Genomic DNA, 15,425 nt, shown 5'->3' with positions numbered 1-15,425 from the left:
AACTAAAAGTTAGTATATTAATTAAGTTCAAAAGTATATGTCATAACACCTCAAATTTTAGATTGAAAATATTGTTTGAAAACACTTTAATTTAATTTATTTCAGAGATATGCATCACAATTTTTAACCGGTGCTTATAATTAGTAAAATTTCTTCCTATATTTTTTAAAAAACAAACGTGTCGATCGTAAAACAATAAACCTTTACATTGAATTAAAATAAATTCAAATATAAAATAACTTAGTCTTCATACATAATTAAATAACATAAGTAGTGTCATAGGAGAAATAATATGGATGCAACCTATATAGGATGAAAGTAAGCAAAATAAATTTTACATTCTTGCTACAACAAAATACATGCCCTAAGAGAAAACATCTCTTAAAATACATCAAAATCATTAAAAGAAACCTAGGACCAAAGCATAACACAATCATGCTAAAAGTACTAGACCATCTAAGACATGTCCTCAAAAGGATCATTACTCTCCTCCTTGGATGTCGGCTTTAACTACCACAAAAGTTCCATGTACTCCTCGATTTCCTCAGACGACATATCCGCATGGTCTCCTTAATCCTCTGTAACTTCAACTATGGGCATTGGCTTTACATTATATATGAGAACATTGCCCCGTCCATCGTACTCCACCAGAGTTCACAGGAATTCCAAATCATTACGAAGCTCTTCTAGTCCAAGATACAAGCAAAAGTCCTCATAATAACTAACCTCTGAGTAAGATGTAAATCCCCATGGAATATAGCAAGTTAAGTGTGGTCTACAATAATGGGGACTGCATTCAAAGTTTTTACTAGCACGAAGTGAACTCGGGTATGGCAAGTGTAACACATAATCCACGTTACTGTGCACGACCATGCTCGCTTTCTTTGTGAGCAACGTCAAGCCCGCAGATGCCTCAGTGTCATCGACATCCTCAACACTTTAAAGTTGTGTGGTTGTAAAGGTGAGTCCTCTGTTTCTCAAATGCCACAAGCAAACAATAATCCAACAAAGCAAACATACAACCTAATTAACCACTACAAGTGGTTTTTCTAAGCAACCAACACTCTCGAGATCCTAAGCGTGTTACTGACACACTTGTCACCCATTAGGGCTTAACCTCTACCACCAATCCTCATAGGTCTTGATGGTCTTATACATTTATGTGGATGACAGTCGGGAGTGATCACCACATATAGATACAATGTACATTGATCCCTATGCTCCTAACTCAAAAAGCATAGTCTTGGAGCCAATTAGGAGTAGCTAAGTGAGTCTTGTGAGTTACTCACACCAAATGAGTGCATCAAATACCGGAGAGTCACCACTTGCTAATTCCCCCAGGTTCTTCAAACCTCTTCAGCCATTATACCTCAATGTATCTTTGTCCATTATCCACTTTCTCACAGAAGAAAATAAAACCATTGGTTCTTTACTCTTTCTCCAATTCTCTTGACTTCTGCCACTGTATTGCATGAGTAGTCTTCATGCCACGTACATCAATAAATGCGTACCTTCAAACAAACAAGAAAAAGAGACGAGGCTTAGGCCTACATATTACTCTTAGGGAACCAATTGTGGCCCCTTAAGCAACATAAATCACTTATCACACAAACAATTGGACAACATAGTAACTATGATTGAAACCATCTAATGATCATAACAAACAATTTGTCGAGATTGAACACCCCCAAACCCAAACCACAACGCGTACCGATAAAATAATAATATACAAATATGTGTGTGTGCATGTGCGTGCATGTGTGACAGAATGTAAATTCACACACTACAGATATAATTCGTTAGAGTTCACACTCTACCGGTTGTACCATTCGACAATAATAAAATAATATATACACATCTAAAAAATTCTATCAGTAAAAGATCACCACAATTCCAGAGCATGCATCAATCATCATATTTTGCAGTTTATCTAAGCAATAATATAACAATTAAATCAACAATTCTAGAATAAATAATCCTAGGGTAACTTTGTCCAGAGGCACGGATTCCAATGTTAAGTTGTTTACTGTCTAAAATTACCCTGTCATTCAGTTTTACAAAGTTCCACTCCTAAACTTGATTTCAAGGTTCTCAATGGTTTGGGAATTGGTTTTTCATGAATCTTATATATTACTATACATTTTCACACCTAAAAAATTCATTTTTGAGGTCAAAACTGTATGAAAAGAATTTCATATAACTATAACAATCAGTTCAATTTCGTGGCAAATTTTCATTCTACAAAATGTCCTTAAACTTATTTTATTAATAACTTTTTATATAAAAAAAACTCCGATTTAAGTGAACTTTAAGCCTAACCCTAAGTTTTAAATCCAAAGAACTCATTTTTAACCTTAAAACTTCAAGAAAACACCATATTACAGAGTTCCAATCATGGCAACAAATACGAAATTTTAATCATCAATATAACATGCAATGAAGCCTAGCTTCGAAAGATAACAAGGTTAGGGTTCAAAAAGTGGAAAGACCCTTCTTACCTTGATGAAACTACACGAAATGACTCAGATGAACAAAGAGCTCAAATCCTTTATGTCTCAAACTTCTAAGAATGAAAATGAAATTTTGGAACCATAAATGAGAAGCTTGCATGGATTTGGTAAGGAAAACAAGAAGAGAAAGAAGATTAAGAACTTCTTACCAAACCTTTGATGGAAGAAACCTCAAGAACACTTGTATCAAGTTTGAAAAACATGCAGAAGAGTGGCTTCCTCTCCCTCTTGGTGAACTCGTGTAAAAAGGAGGAAGAAGGGTCCCAAAATTGGTTTTTAAAGAATTATGAAGATAAGGTTTAAGGCTTTTGCTCAAAAGAAATTTGATTAGGCCTAATTGACACCTTGAGTGACCACTTGGCAGCCCAAGTTACTTGCCAAGACATGCCTTTTATGGGTGTTGTTGCTTTTTGAAATTTTAGCCAAAAATTGATAAAGTAGACATAAACAAAAATGGTAAAAATTACTTTTGTCACCAAAACTGATAAATCTTATCTTAAGCGTCTAGATTAATGTACTAATTTCAGAGATTATTGTGGTAATCTCTCTAGGGATAAGTGTACTCAAAGTAAACCTCATAAAGAGATAATTTACACTGCAACTCAATGTGCAGTACAATTCTTCCATAAATGAAAATTTAGTTAAGACAAATTATATTTCTTTGTCAAGCTTCATTAAACCAATCATACATAAACACACGAACACACACATATACTTAGCACGAAATTGATGATTAAAAAAAACATATAATCACTATCATTAAATACATACATGCACAAATGATGCAACACATAATTTCCTTCGTCAGACTAAGTTATAATTTTTTGTCAGTATTAAATATGTAAGCTTTAATATGAAATAATATTTTGTTGATTATAAAGAAAATAAGAGTTAGAGCAATTTCTTTGGGGAGCCAAATATAAAAATAAATTAAATTAAATTATAAATGCAAAAATTAACATCTTAAAAATACATAAATGAATTAATTTTGTAAGAAAATGTGACAGATTCTCCATAGATTAATCTAATAAAGTGATGGGGTGAAAATTAATTTAAAAATATAAAGCACCTTTATTAAACCCAAACTTGTCATCTTTTGCAAGAATCTTGACGAAAAACTCAAAAGTCATCCTCGACTTGCCTCATTATCATTCCTACCTTATTTAATCTATTTTTCCCAAGAAAAATTCTTAAGATTATCACAACTGAACTTTCAATTCGCCTTTGACCATCAAATAAAATGTGAATAACCTATCCTCCCCTCTTTGAAACTTTAAAAGAAACGATGCTTCCAATTTTTTGTCTCCTCCATATTACTATATCTCGAGAGTCAATAATTTTATATGAAAAACTACTAAATTCAGTCTCTTGCTACCATTACTCTTAAGTTTGTTGTTGGGGTCTATCTATGTAATTTTTTTAGAAACATAAATTAAATGATAGATAACATAAAAGTAAATAAAATAAAAATGTATTTTTTTTAGATTTATCAAAATTATATTATTCATTTAATATAATGAAACACTAAATATTTATTTTTTATATAATATATTTATATTTTCAAATAATTAAATATAAGATGGTCTTATATAATGTTTCGCCCAAGAAGCATAAAATTTTAGGACCTGCCCTAGTTCAAAGGCTTTCCCCGCCTGAGATGTCATCCCTCTCCAAAAAATATAGTATAAAAAAAGTATGGTAGAATCAATAGCATTTAAGTTTGTATGATTTTGATATGTTATATAGAATTTAAAAGCCAAAGAGCCTGTAATGTATAATAAATCACGAATTTTTTTACCAAACAAAAACCCACATATTTTCTTAGGTTTTTCTTAGGCGAGTCTGTGAACCAATAGATTTATTATAAAGGTGAACAGTCTAAATGATGTACAACATTCAAATGCAATTATCAAGAGATTAAATCCATTATTCAGATTTGCCTTAAAAAAATTTAACTTAGGCGCACTGTCTATGATTTGTTTGAGATATGAAACCTATCCCATAATTTGAACAGTTGCAAAATTACATCACCACATCAAGAGGACCTAAAAGACAGAACCAAATAAAAAAGTATGCTCATTTTTCACACATTCAATTAAACATTTAACTGCAAGAAAATTGAGAATTGTATCAAATAGAACTTATTTTATCATCCAAATGATGAAATACACAGAAGCTGACAGTATCTTTCTGCCTTGATTTTTCAGATTTTAAAACAAAGATCAAGCAAGCCAACCACCTCCAATTCAACCAGGATCCTGCTAACAAAAATAAAATATATATATTAGCCACAAATATAAAGCAAATAGGTACTTCCAAGTTAAAGAAGATACATTGCATATTAACAATAGAATCGCAGAATATCACTGGCTTAGAATTTGCATTAAGATTAAGTAGAATGTATTTTGAAAAATAACTAAAAATAATTTGATGTTTGGGATGCCATAAAAACTGCTTTGCCCGGCAGTTACTTTGGTCAATTTATATTCAAAGGCCAGCATCCCAAAATTATGATGGAACTTTTGGAGGTGTTTGGTTTGTTGTGCTTTTCATTATAAATTTCAGTAATAACTACAAACATGTCATCTTGTTTTCATTATGCTTTTTGTTTTCAAGATTAGTAAAGGAAATGGTGAAAATAAACATTTCTTTGTTTTCACTACCTCCTTCACAATTTTGAAAATAAGAATTAAAAAGAAAACAAGATAGCATTCTTATAATTGTAAATGGAAACACATCAACTGAAAATAAATATGGAAATATATGCCTTAAAATGTGGATTAGAAGTAGGAAATAACTAAAAAGAAACTAGAAACTTTATTGAGCAAGTCCCCTATTCCCAGGTATGAATCAAGAAGATTGCAGATCATAGAAATAGGATGCTTTATGCTATGTCTCCTCTACAAAAAGAAGCTCTGTCTCCTCTCAATTCCAGAAAGCTGATAATTCTAGCCCCACTACCCACCACTTTCCAGTCTGAACTCCCTCCTCTTGTTCACCACTTTTTATTACCTAATATTCCCTCCTTCCCCCTAACAATTTCAGTCAGAGACTCCTAACTAACAAATTTCATTAACAGAAACTAACAAAGAGGATCTACTAATGTGTGGACTTTGGTCATCCATTATTATACCTAACATACACCTTGGTCAGTATAGGTTTCCTAAGAATGTTATTTATGTCCCAACTTCCTCTTCAAACATCTGAGAATGGTGATAAAAACAATTTATGAGAGGGGACAACAGAGGAGATGCCAAACAAAATTTGTATATGCGCCTTTTCCAAACATATTTGTTGTAGCATTGACCCTTTCACTTTTTCTTCTGCAAGATGACTAAAGTCTGAAGTCCCCATAGGTGATATAGATTTAGTGTTTGGAAAAACAAAATCTCACACATTTTGACAAGGCAAGCCTAAGAACCACTTGATTCATCATGAACATGAACACAGTCCAAATGACATGCAAGATTCAAATGCAAATAGTAATCAAAACATATGCAGTTAGGAGACTAAAGCACTGCAACCAAATAAAAAATTCCATCCTCTTTCATGCACTCAATTATCACAAAAGTCCAAAAAAATTCATTCGTGATTGTATCATAGAGAGCTCATTTTATCATCTAACGTAACCAATTAAATACATCAAAGATGACAGTAAGCTCCTGCCATGATTTTTCAAAAATGATCTGAGATCAAGCAAGGAAACCATCTTCAATACAACAACAACAACAATAAATTACGTAGATATCAATCACCAAACATAAAACAATACATTACCCACATCGAGTTAATAAAAACCAAAAGTAATGTGCATTGACAGCAATAGAATTGAGATATTGTTTCATCAGACATCACCAACTAAAAATTTGTATAAGTAGAATGCCACTAACTAAAGTACCCTTTTTTTATATGAAAATTGGAGGAGGGTCATTATATGCAGCCTTACCCTAGCATGTGCAAAGTGGTTGTTTCCAGATTTGGAAAACTAGAATGTATTCTGAATAATTACTAAGAAAAGTTTCAATGTTCTGGATGTTAAGAAAACATAATTGTTGGGTAACTAATCACAAACGGATTCCTAATCATGCTCTTACAATAATCACAAACGAAAACCGCAGAAGAAAAAAAAACCCTTCAAATTTCAATAAAAACAAACCACTCAAGCACATGATCTATCTAATTCCTCGAAGATCGAAACAAACAAAAAAACGGCGTCATCGTATTGGGAAAGAAAGGTGCTACCTGAAGGTGGATGGAATCAGTGATGCTGCTGAGCGTGCTCCTGGGCGTGGAGGAGGTGGCGGCGCTCGTGGGGGAGAGCGACGAGGTAGGAGAAGATCATGCCGCCGTAGCAGACATGGAAGATGGGATCAGGGGAACTGGTTTCAATGTACTTGGCATGGTAATTGTCGAAGCCTCTCTGAATCGCTTTCTTGATGTAGCTCAGGGACAGCATCGGCTTCACGTGCTCAGGGACCTCGCTCACCCTCTTCCCCTTGATCTCGTTGTAGAATCTCCTCAGCGCCATTGTTGCGAACGAGCGAACGAACAAACCCTAGATTTTGCGATTACTTTGCTCTGCCTAATGGAAATTGGGAAATTGGGAATAATGGGTTTCTATGTATGTGACTGTGTGTCTGTTCGTTGCACGTGACCCGACCCATATCTGATGCTGCCTCACGTGCTGTTAATATGTGTTTCTGGATTAAATTTTAGGCCCCAAACAGGGCAGTTACGTGCATCCAGCCAAATTACTGATATACCCAGCAATTATGTGATTTTTCTATTTTATCCTTTCGTAAAAGGGATATGAATAAAGAGAATCATTAATTTAAATTAATTTATAAAATATATTTTTAAATTTTTTTATAAAAAACACTTACGGATGTGATCCGTAAGGGCATTTTTAAAATTTTTTCTTTGATGCAGGGTGCACAAGTAATATGTGTGGTGCACCTAGCATGGCCCTACATAGTTTTGAGTTTTTGGCTAATGATAATTATACCTCCCCTATTTTATTTTTTTTTTATTTTTGAATAATCCCCTATTTTATTTAATAAATAAATATGCCTCTGTTTTCCTCTTCTAAACAATACTTTTTTTGTCTTAAATATCCTTCTAATTTATTTCCTATCTCAAATTATTCTGGTTTCTTTCTCAGGAAACAATTTCTTGCTTACCTCCTTTGTGCCTTCACCATTCATGTGCATCCCTACGACTTTATTATTGTTGACAAATGATCAATTGTTGGAATGAAAACATAAACACATAGTCAAATGGAAGATTTTTTCACCTTCTATAGACAATGTGATTAAGACTCAAATTGTTATGATCAATACATTTGTTGATGTTTATTTCCATAATCAAGTTTCACCAACAACAAAGGTAATATATGAGTTTAATTATATGTAATTGTTTGGGAATAATGTAATCTGATTTTTTTCTCAATTCTTGCATACATAAATACTAATGCCGAAAAAATTATTAGAATAAACTGTGTATAAAAAAAAGAATACGAGCAACACATTCTCTTTTTAATATTTTCTCAGTGATTAACTAAATTTTATTAAAAATCACCTATTTTGGGGGGTCTCACTCTTAAATTAGAAGAAAAAATTATTAAATAATAAAAAATAAGACATAACAAAATTTATGATTTTTAATCAATTTTATTATATCATAAAAGAATAAAAAAAAAAGATTAGAAAAAATGTTACTAGCATTCCTCCTATATATATATATATATATATATATATATATATATATATATATATAAAATAAAAAGTTCAACAATATCAACTTATTTTGTATGATAGACATATTTCTTTTCTTCTCCGACCACTAAGCAACACCATATGACAGTTCATTATTATTAGAAGCAACATGTCATTCTAAGTTCAAAATACCACACCAATCAATGTTCCTACCATAATAGTGAATTTAGCAATGGGCAATTGAGTAACTTGAGTCTCAACGAAACTGAATCCGACTTTTTCTATTCTTGGAAAATTCAACCAACTGATTCTGCAGAAACTTTCGTCCAATGTAACCCAATTGTCCCCTCAAGATTCATTAGTTAGTTAAGATCACACAACCTCAAAGTACCAAAATACCCTTCTCAGAGATAAAACAATCAAGAAGAAAACTAGGATTTTTCTCCCTTTCTCTTTTTCTCTTTCTTTCATCCAAATCATAATAGCAAGTCGTTTTTAATGAATAATGGGAACGTTTCAGAGCTTCAGAAAAGCCTATGGAGCTCTCAAGGACTCAACCAAGGTTGGCCTCGCCAAAGTCAATAGTGAATACAAGGTGATTTGATTTCTCCATTATTTTATATACATAAACATGCATGCATGCATACATATACACATGATCTCTATTGTTTAGATTGATTGTGTTTCATTTTGTTTATGAAGGAGTTGGATATTGCAATTGTAAAGGCCACCAATCATGTGGAATATCCTCCCAAGGAACGTCATGTTCGAAGTATGCTAACATATGATATGATATATATATATATATATATATATATATATATCATTAATCATTCCTAATTCCCAATTTTTGTTGAATGTAAATAATACTCATACATTTTTAATTAATATCATGTGTCATCATGAAACTTGTTTCATGTAATCTTTGGTATTTTCAAAGCTTTGATTCATCAATCTATGCTTGTTTATTTTCCTTGCTAATATTGCACCAAATATATAGAAAAATTACCATAATGTCATCTTTAAGGCATAAATCGGATTTTTTTTTTCTGTTGAAAAGCTTGTTTTAATTTCTCTCACATCTTTCTTTTCTAAATATAATTTTCCTGAATGGTTTGCAGAAATATTCTATGCAACATCAGCACACCAGCCACGGGCAGATGTGGCATACTGTATTCACAAACTTTCTAAGAGACTTTCTAAGACGCAAAGTTGGATAGTATAATTCTTTTCATGATACTTATAGTAGTTTGATATCTTGTCCTTTGAAAGCACTAAGATCTTAAGAACTTTTTTTTAATATGACATGGTAGAAGATTTTAAGTGTTGTAACAGTTCAGTTAAGGGTTTTGTTAGATTTGTTTTCCTCTTTATGTACCTATACTAGCAAAAAACTAAAGGGGGAAAAGAAGAAAGAAAGAAAGAAAAATTTGAATGATATCATGTGTGTAATCAATCACACCCATATATAATATAAATCATGGTTCTAATGTTATTGCAAAACTAATGGGATATGACATGTTCATCAATTATCATCGCGTCCAATATGAAATGGACAATAAAGGGGCTAAATTGAGATTCAACTCACATTTAGAGAGAGGATTTGCACACAATTTTACTGAGAAAAAGAATTTTTATCATTGTATAACATTCATGTCAGTGAATAATGAAATGTCAGGTTGCTATAAAGACATTGATAGTCATTCACAGGACTTTGAGAGAGGGTGATCCCACCTTTAGAGAAGAGATTCTTAACTACTCCCGCAGGGGACATATTCTCCATATATCCAATTTCAAAGATGATTCAAGCCCTCTAGGTAAATTAATTGGTTCTGTACATGAATTTGTTGTGACTATTTTGAATATCTTGACCATTTTCTTTCTTATTCATTATTGTTCCAAATTCCATGACTGACTAAATTTATTTTTGCAGCTTGGGATTGTTCTGCATGGGTTCGAGTCTATGCACTATTTTTAGAAGAAAGACTTGAATGTTTTAGAGTCCTTAAATATGACATAGAATCCGAGCGTTTAACAAAAGCATCACCAGCTGTAAATAAAGTGTGCACTTTGCCTTGTTTTATTCATACTCAACTTTATTTTTCAAGAATCATATTTTTATGTTCAGAATATCACTAACTTTCAATTATGACAGGCACATAGCAGAACTCGATTGTTGGATAGTAATGATCTGTTGGAGCAGCTACCGGCACTACAACAACTTCTATATCGCCTTATTGGTTGTCAGGTATAAATTAATTAATAGTAATTTTCAAGTTTGATGTCTGCATTTTGTTATGACATATCCCTTAACATTGAATCACTGTATTTTCTTGCTCTAAGTTGCATTTAATTTGCTTTAACATCTTGCAGCCTGAAGGATGTGCTTACCGTAATCATCTAGTACAATATGCGTTGGCCCTGGTATGCATGTTTAGAATTTCTACTTTCAACATAATAGCACTTTGAGTATAAACTTAGAAAGTGTTTAGGGGCAATAGCATGACTAGATAATTGTGAATACTTTTACTCGTGAGTCGTGATCCTATATACACAAAAATCGGTATCTGTCAACAAGGAACTATTAGAATTATATGGACAAAACTTAGAGGCATATGCTATTACATAATGAATTGCATATGTTTGTCAGTATATATATCTTACCAAAGTGAAACTCCAATTCTAATCAGAGAGTAACATCAAACACCTAATGAATTGCATGTTTGTCTGAATTGGAGTTTCACCTATACTGACCTTTAATGCTGATCTTTATTACAAAAATTACCGATGTGAAACTTCAATTTTGATTGTAGAATAACACTAAAAGCATCTAAGAAATTACATATAAATTTGGTCTGGATTATATCTGTATGATTCTTGCTATTACATAATGTTAGAAGTCAATGAATAAATTGCTTCCACTCGGAGTGAAGATCATAGTGATTAAGTGAATTACATGGTGGAGTTGTTACATATAGAGAATTTTATCTCCTATAATTTATAATTATAGTAGCCTAATTCATCCTCAACACCCCATTTAAATCCATAAATTTTGATTATTTTTTAGTACATTTCTTTACATGAACTTGTATCTTTGTTTGTCACTATCTTTTGGCTTTTGGCAATCTCATTTAGGTTTTGAAAGAAAGTTTCAAAATATACTGCGCACTCAATGATGGAATCATCAATCTTGTTGACATGGTAGTGCCTATCTCAGTTTAACTTACAACTTGATTGCTTCATTTAAATTTTAAATTACACAAACTAATGAAAATTGCAGTTCTTTGATATGACAAGACATGACGCAGTGAAGGCTCTAAACATTTATAAAAGAGCTGGCCAACAGGTTTATAACAATGATTTTCTTCAGACATTCTTGTAGATGACCAATATGGATTGAGTCTTATGATCTTTAATTGTTGGTGGTTTTCCTTATGAATACTATGCAGGCTGAGAATCTTGCTGACTTCTATGATTACTGCAAAGGCTTGGACCTTGCTAGGAATTTCCAATTTCCAACACTGAGACAGGTTCCTTTTGTTTGTTAAAATAAGTCTCATGTGCTATCATGAATGAAAGAATCTCACAAAGCTTTTTACTTTGATGAACAGCCACCTCCCTCTTTCCTTGCAACAATGGAAGAATACATTAAAGAAGCACCCCAGACAGGCCATGTTAATAAGAGACTGGTAAGAAAAAGTGATGTACAAATTCCTTGGGGTAAACTTGTGGTTTTTAGTGTTATACGTGTTCTTATGATTGTATATGAACTTTAACGAACAAGTATACATATCATTCTAACATGATAATGTGATAAAACAAGTGAGTCAAATCCAAACTGAACTCCCTAATATTACAAATTACAGGACTTATCATATACATTATAGCAGATGAGGCTCGAGTAATTTTCTTAGGCAAGAAGATCTGAAAAGGCCTATAGTGTATTATGTATTATGTTTAATAACACGAAGGAATGACAAATCTCTCTAAAACATCTTAGCTATTAATATAAAAAATTGAGCTACTAATTTATTCTTCATTGGCTTCTGAAGCATTTGTTACCATTTCCAAAACCTATTTCACAATTTATTCTTATAACTATAGCTAACCCAAACTTTGTATCCATGTTATTGTTTACTGGTTCTGCCACTTCTCACATGGCACTACCTTATTAAGGTTTCATTATTTTCTATAACTAGAATCGTGGAGAAACTAATGTAATGGAGGGAAAAGTGTTTAATTGTTCATAAACAAACTTTCTCTAAGCTTTCAACTATAGTTATTCTTACTTATGCTTGCAATGTAATTATTTATGGTTCATTAATAAATGTTATTCAACATCAGGAGTATCAAGAAAATGATGAATCGTCTAAAGAGGAATCAGAATCCAATGAATCTGCAGAGCCTCAAGCAAATGAGGAACAAGCTGAGGAAGTCAATGGGGAAGAGTCAGTAGAAGAGGAAGAAGAAAAACCTAAGCAGGAGGAGGAGGCAGAGTCTCCTCCTTTTATATCAACTGATGATGGTATAGATGATTTGCTGGTATGTGTTGGTTATAAAATAATGTTTTGTATGCATGTTTGTGAGGTTGGCTTGATAAAATATACATTTGTCTACCTTTGTAGGGTCTTAATGAAATAAATCCAAAAGTTATGGAATTGGAGGAAAGCAATGCTATGGCTCTTGCAATTGTACCATCTGGTGGTAAGGTCTAAAGTAATTGATAATTGATTGAGAAGTATAAATTGTTTTAGTACAAGTCTTTCCATAGATTGCAATGTGCCTCATTAATGCATACAAGCATTTCAAAGTTTCTGTAAATGATGACAACTTATATGTACATTTTGATCTGCCTATAAGCAAATCCAAAAATGTAAACACAACTGATGGACAATTGTTTTTTTTTTCAACTTTGCCACATGAAGCTAATAAGAGAAGATGGTAGATAGCTATATAAAAAAAACTAATACCCTAACAGTCATCATTTCATAACATGCTTTTCTCTAAAATCCATGAGGATGCTTGTAGTATTTCTCTTTCCCTGTTCACATGCACTAACTAGAACTTGAACCTAAGAAACTTTGAATTATTTTCTTTTTTATATGTCAATCATCCCCATATTTAATTAAACTACATTAGTTTTTTTTTTACTCAACCCAATTCTAAATTTTGCAAGCTTTTGTAGGAAATAATCCAAACAATCTTGCTTTGAGTAACATTGACGGGACTATTGGATGGGAACTTTCACTTGTTACTGCACCAAGTAACCATTCCAGTCAAGCCCCGGATCGCAGAATGGTTTGTTTTTTTTATTTTTTACACTTGTTTCTCTACTATACTAATATCAATGTAGTTCCTCTTCATTTATTTGCTCACACTGTAACTAGTGAGATCTATGATGACTGCATGATTTTCATCCCCAAATAAATATGCTATAAATGGATACACTTTCACATTAGTCATTTGTATTTTGTAGAGGTTTGTTTGAAAATGGCTAAATTTATATACCATATATAATCATGATTTAGTGTTGCATCAAGGTCATGGTGAAGTGAGCTCCTTACATATTTATGCAACAATAATCTCAAATTTTTTACACTACCCCGAAATTATATCTACATTCCTTTTTGCCGTAAAAGGAAAGGTGTAGAATAGTGTAAAAAATAAAGGGACCATTTGGTTTGAAAATATTTTCTATTTTCCATTTTGTTTGTTTTAAAAGTTTGTATGAGGAAAAACTTCTAAAAACTTTACCAAACAAGAAACAAAGTGAAAATATGATACATTTTCACAAACCAAAAAGTCGTTGAAGGTGTGAGAGAAACATTATTCTTAGCTCAATGAGGTTATAGGTTACAATCTTTTAGCTCATGTTGCAAAAATATAACACAATTCTCTTTCCATCCTTTACTATTGAGTCAGGCTGGTGGTTTTGACAAGCTATTACTGGATAGTCTATATGAAGATGAAAATGCCAGGAGACAACTCCAACTCCAAAATGCAGGTTATGGACATGGTGGAACAATGGATATACATAACAACCCATTTGATCATTACAATCAGCATGATCCATTTGCAATGTCCAACAACATTGCACCTCCCCCCAGTGTGCAAATGGCATTAATGTCTCAACAACAACAGCAACAACAAATGGTGTTCCAACAGCAGCAAATGATGTACCAACAACCACAACAACACAACAACAACATGATGATGGTCCCTCACCAACAGCAACAACCATATAACCAATTCCCTCATCAGATGCAGAATTCAGGTTCTCATAATCCATTTGGAGATCCCTTACCGGTACCAAACTATAATCATAGTTCCATGCCCCAACGTGGAAATTACAATTTAATATAGAACATGACTTCTTTGCCACTTGATATCTTCTCCTCTCCTCACACCCCCACTTTCCACCACAAAATGAATGTATTCTTGTTGGTTGTAGTAGAATAACATTTTTTTTTATCATATTTAAATTCTTTAATTAATTGTTGACAAGTGAATGACATATTTAATCCTTTTTTTTCACTTGTAATTATCAATGGTTCATTTAGACAAATTGTTCTCTCACCTAGATCTAGTATTACACTTGCATCGTTGCTTCTTAAGCATTCAGATATTTTCCTGTTGAAACAAATAGTGAACGGAAAATCTTCATGTTTGTGGCCTCACTGTATAATCGTCAAGCGTGCACGCTTCACTGAGAAAAGATAACATTAACAAAAGAAAGTGATTGATTTGCATCATTTTTTTTCTTATAAATTGATCACTTAAGCATAATAGTAATACAAAACTTTATTTTGACAAAAAAAAACTGCATCAATATTGTGACATGATTTTTGTCAAGTATTAAATCCTTACTTTATTTTAGTCTTTAATTATTATTATTATTTTCATTTTTTATGCCAGAGAAAACCTCTTTAATTCACTATTTAACCAATACCGTGTAATCATATTTTTTTAATTAATACGAGCAAGAGTCCTTCACACTTATAGCAATTCTCTTTTAATTTTTGCTTTACAGCACAGTTTGCATTATATACTTTTGGTACCCTTTATGTGATCTGTTTGTTGTTAGGAGTCGTTGGTACTTTAGAGTTTTGTGATGACTTGTGGTATGTTTTCGAACTTATTACTTTTGATGGCTTTTCAGTAAAAAAAAAAAAAATGTTGGCTGTTTATATCCATTTGAGTT

At 32.4% G+C, this 15,425-nt stretch overlaps 2 protein-coding genes across 3 annotated transcripts; one reads left to right on the top strand and one right to left on the bottom strand.

The window, feature by feature from the left end:
* Positions 1–4,589: 4,589 nt before the first annotated feature.
* On the bottom strand, positions 4,590–7,159 carry LOC100816387 (uncharacterized). 2 transcript variants are annotated; one of them, XM_006586931.4, is made up of 2 exons: positions 6,753–7,159; positions 4,590–4,771 (listed from the first exon to the last, which is right to left on the bottom strand). In XM_006586931.4, the coding sequence occupies exon 1, from the start codon at positions 7,036–7,038 to the stop codon at positions 6,769–6,771; it is 270 nt and encodes an 89-aa protein (XP_006586994.1). In that variant the 5' UTR covers positions 7,039–7,159; the 3' UTR covers positions 4,590–4,771; positions 6,753–6,768. The 2 variants fall into 2 exon arrangements, with proteins under 2 accessions (XP_006586994.1, XP_003533737.1); XM_003533689.5 differs by having other exon boundaries at positions 4,590–4,768.
* A 1,488-nt stretch (positions 7,160–8,647) lies between these two features.
* On the top strand, positions 8,648–14,639 carry LOC100783084 (putative clathrin assembly protein At5g57200). Its single transcript, XM_041005395.1, has 15 exons — positions 8,648–8,819; positions 8,927–8,996; positions 9,346–9,443; positions 9,903–10,041; positions 10,158–10,285; positions 10,380–10,472; positions 10,598–10,648; positions 11,360–11,425; positions 11,505–11,570; positions 11,674–11,754; positions 11,836–11,928; positions 12,572–12,766; positions 12,850–12,928; positions 13,410–13,522; positions 14,147–14,639. The coding sequence occupies exons 1-15, from the start codon at positions 8,730–8,732 to the stop codon at positions 14,585–14,587; spliced, it is 1,803 nt and encodes a 600-aa protein (XP_040861329.1). The 5' UTR covers positions 8,648–8,729; the 3' UTR covers positions 14,588–14,639.
* Positions 14,640–15,425: the final 786 nt, after the last annotated feature.

This window comes from Glycine max, chromosome 9 (assembly GCF_000004515.6).
Source record: "Glycine max cultivar Williams 82 chromosome 9, Glycine_max_v4.0, whole genome shotgun sequence".
NCBI classification, from domain to species: domain Eukaryota; kingdom Viridiplantae; phylum Streptophyta; class Magnoliopsida; order Fabales; family Fabaceae; genus Glycine; species Glycine max.
This window is presented reverse-complemented; position numbering and strand designations above follow the sequence as displayed.

Excerpts from the sequence above, each read along its gene's own strand:
- LOC100783084 (XM_041005395.1), top strand. The coding sequence starts at position 8,730 with ATGGGAACGTTTCAGAGCTTCAGAAAAGCCTATGGAGCTCTCAAGGAC. Across the intron at positions 10,473-10,597 it reads ATCGCCTTATTGGTTGTCAG|CCTGAAGGATGTGCTTACCG; the intron begins GTATAAATTAAT and ends AACATCTTGCAG. Across the intron at positions 10,649-11,359 it reads TACAATATGCGTTGGCCCTG|GTTTTGAAAGAAAGTTTCAA; the intron begins GTATGCATGTTT and ends AATCTCATTTAG.
- LOC100816387 (XM_006586931.4), bottom strand. The coding sequence starts at position 7,038 with ATGGCGCTGAGGAGATTCTACAACGAGATCAAGGGGAAGAGGGTGAGC.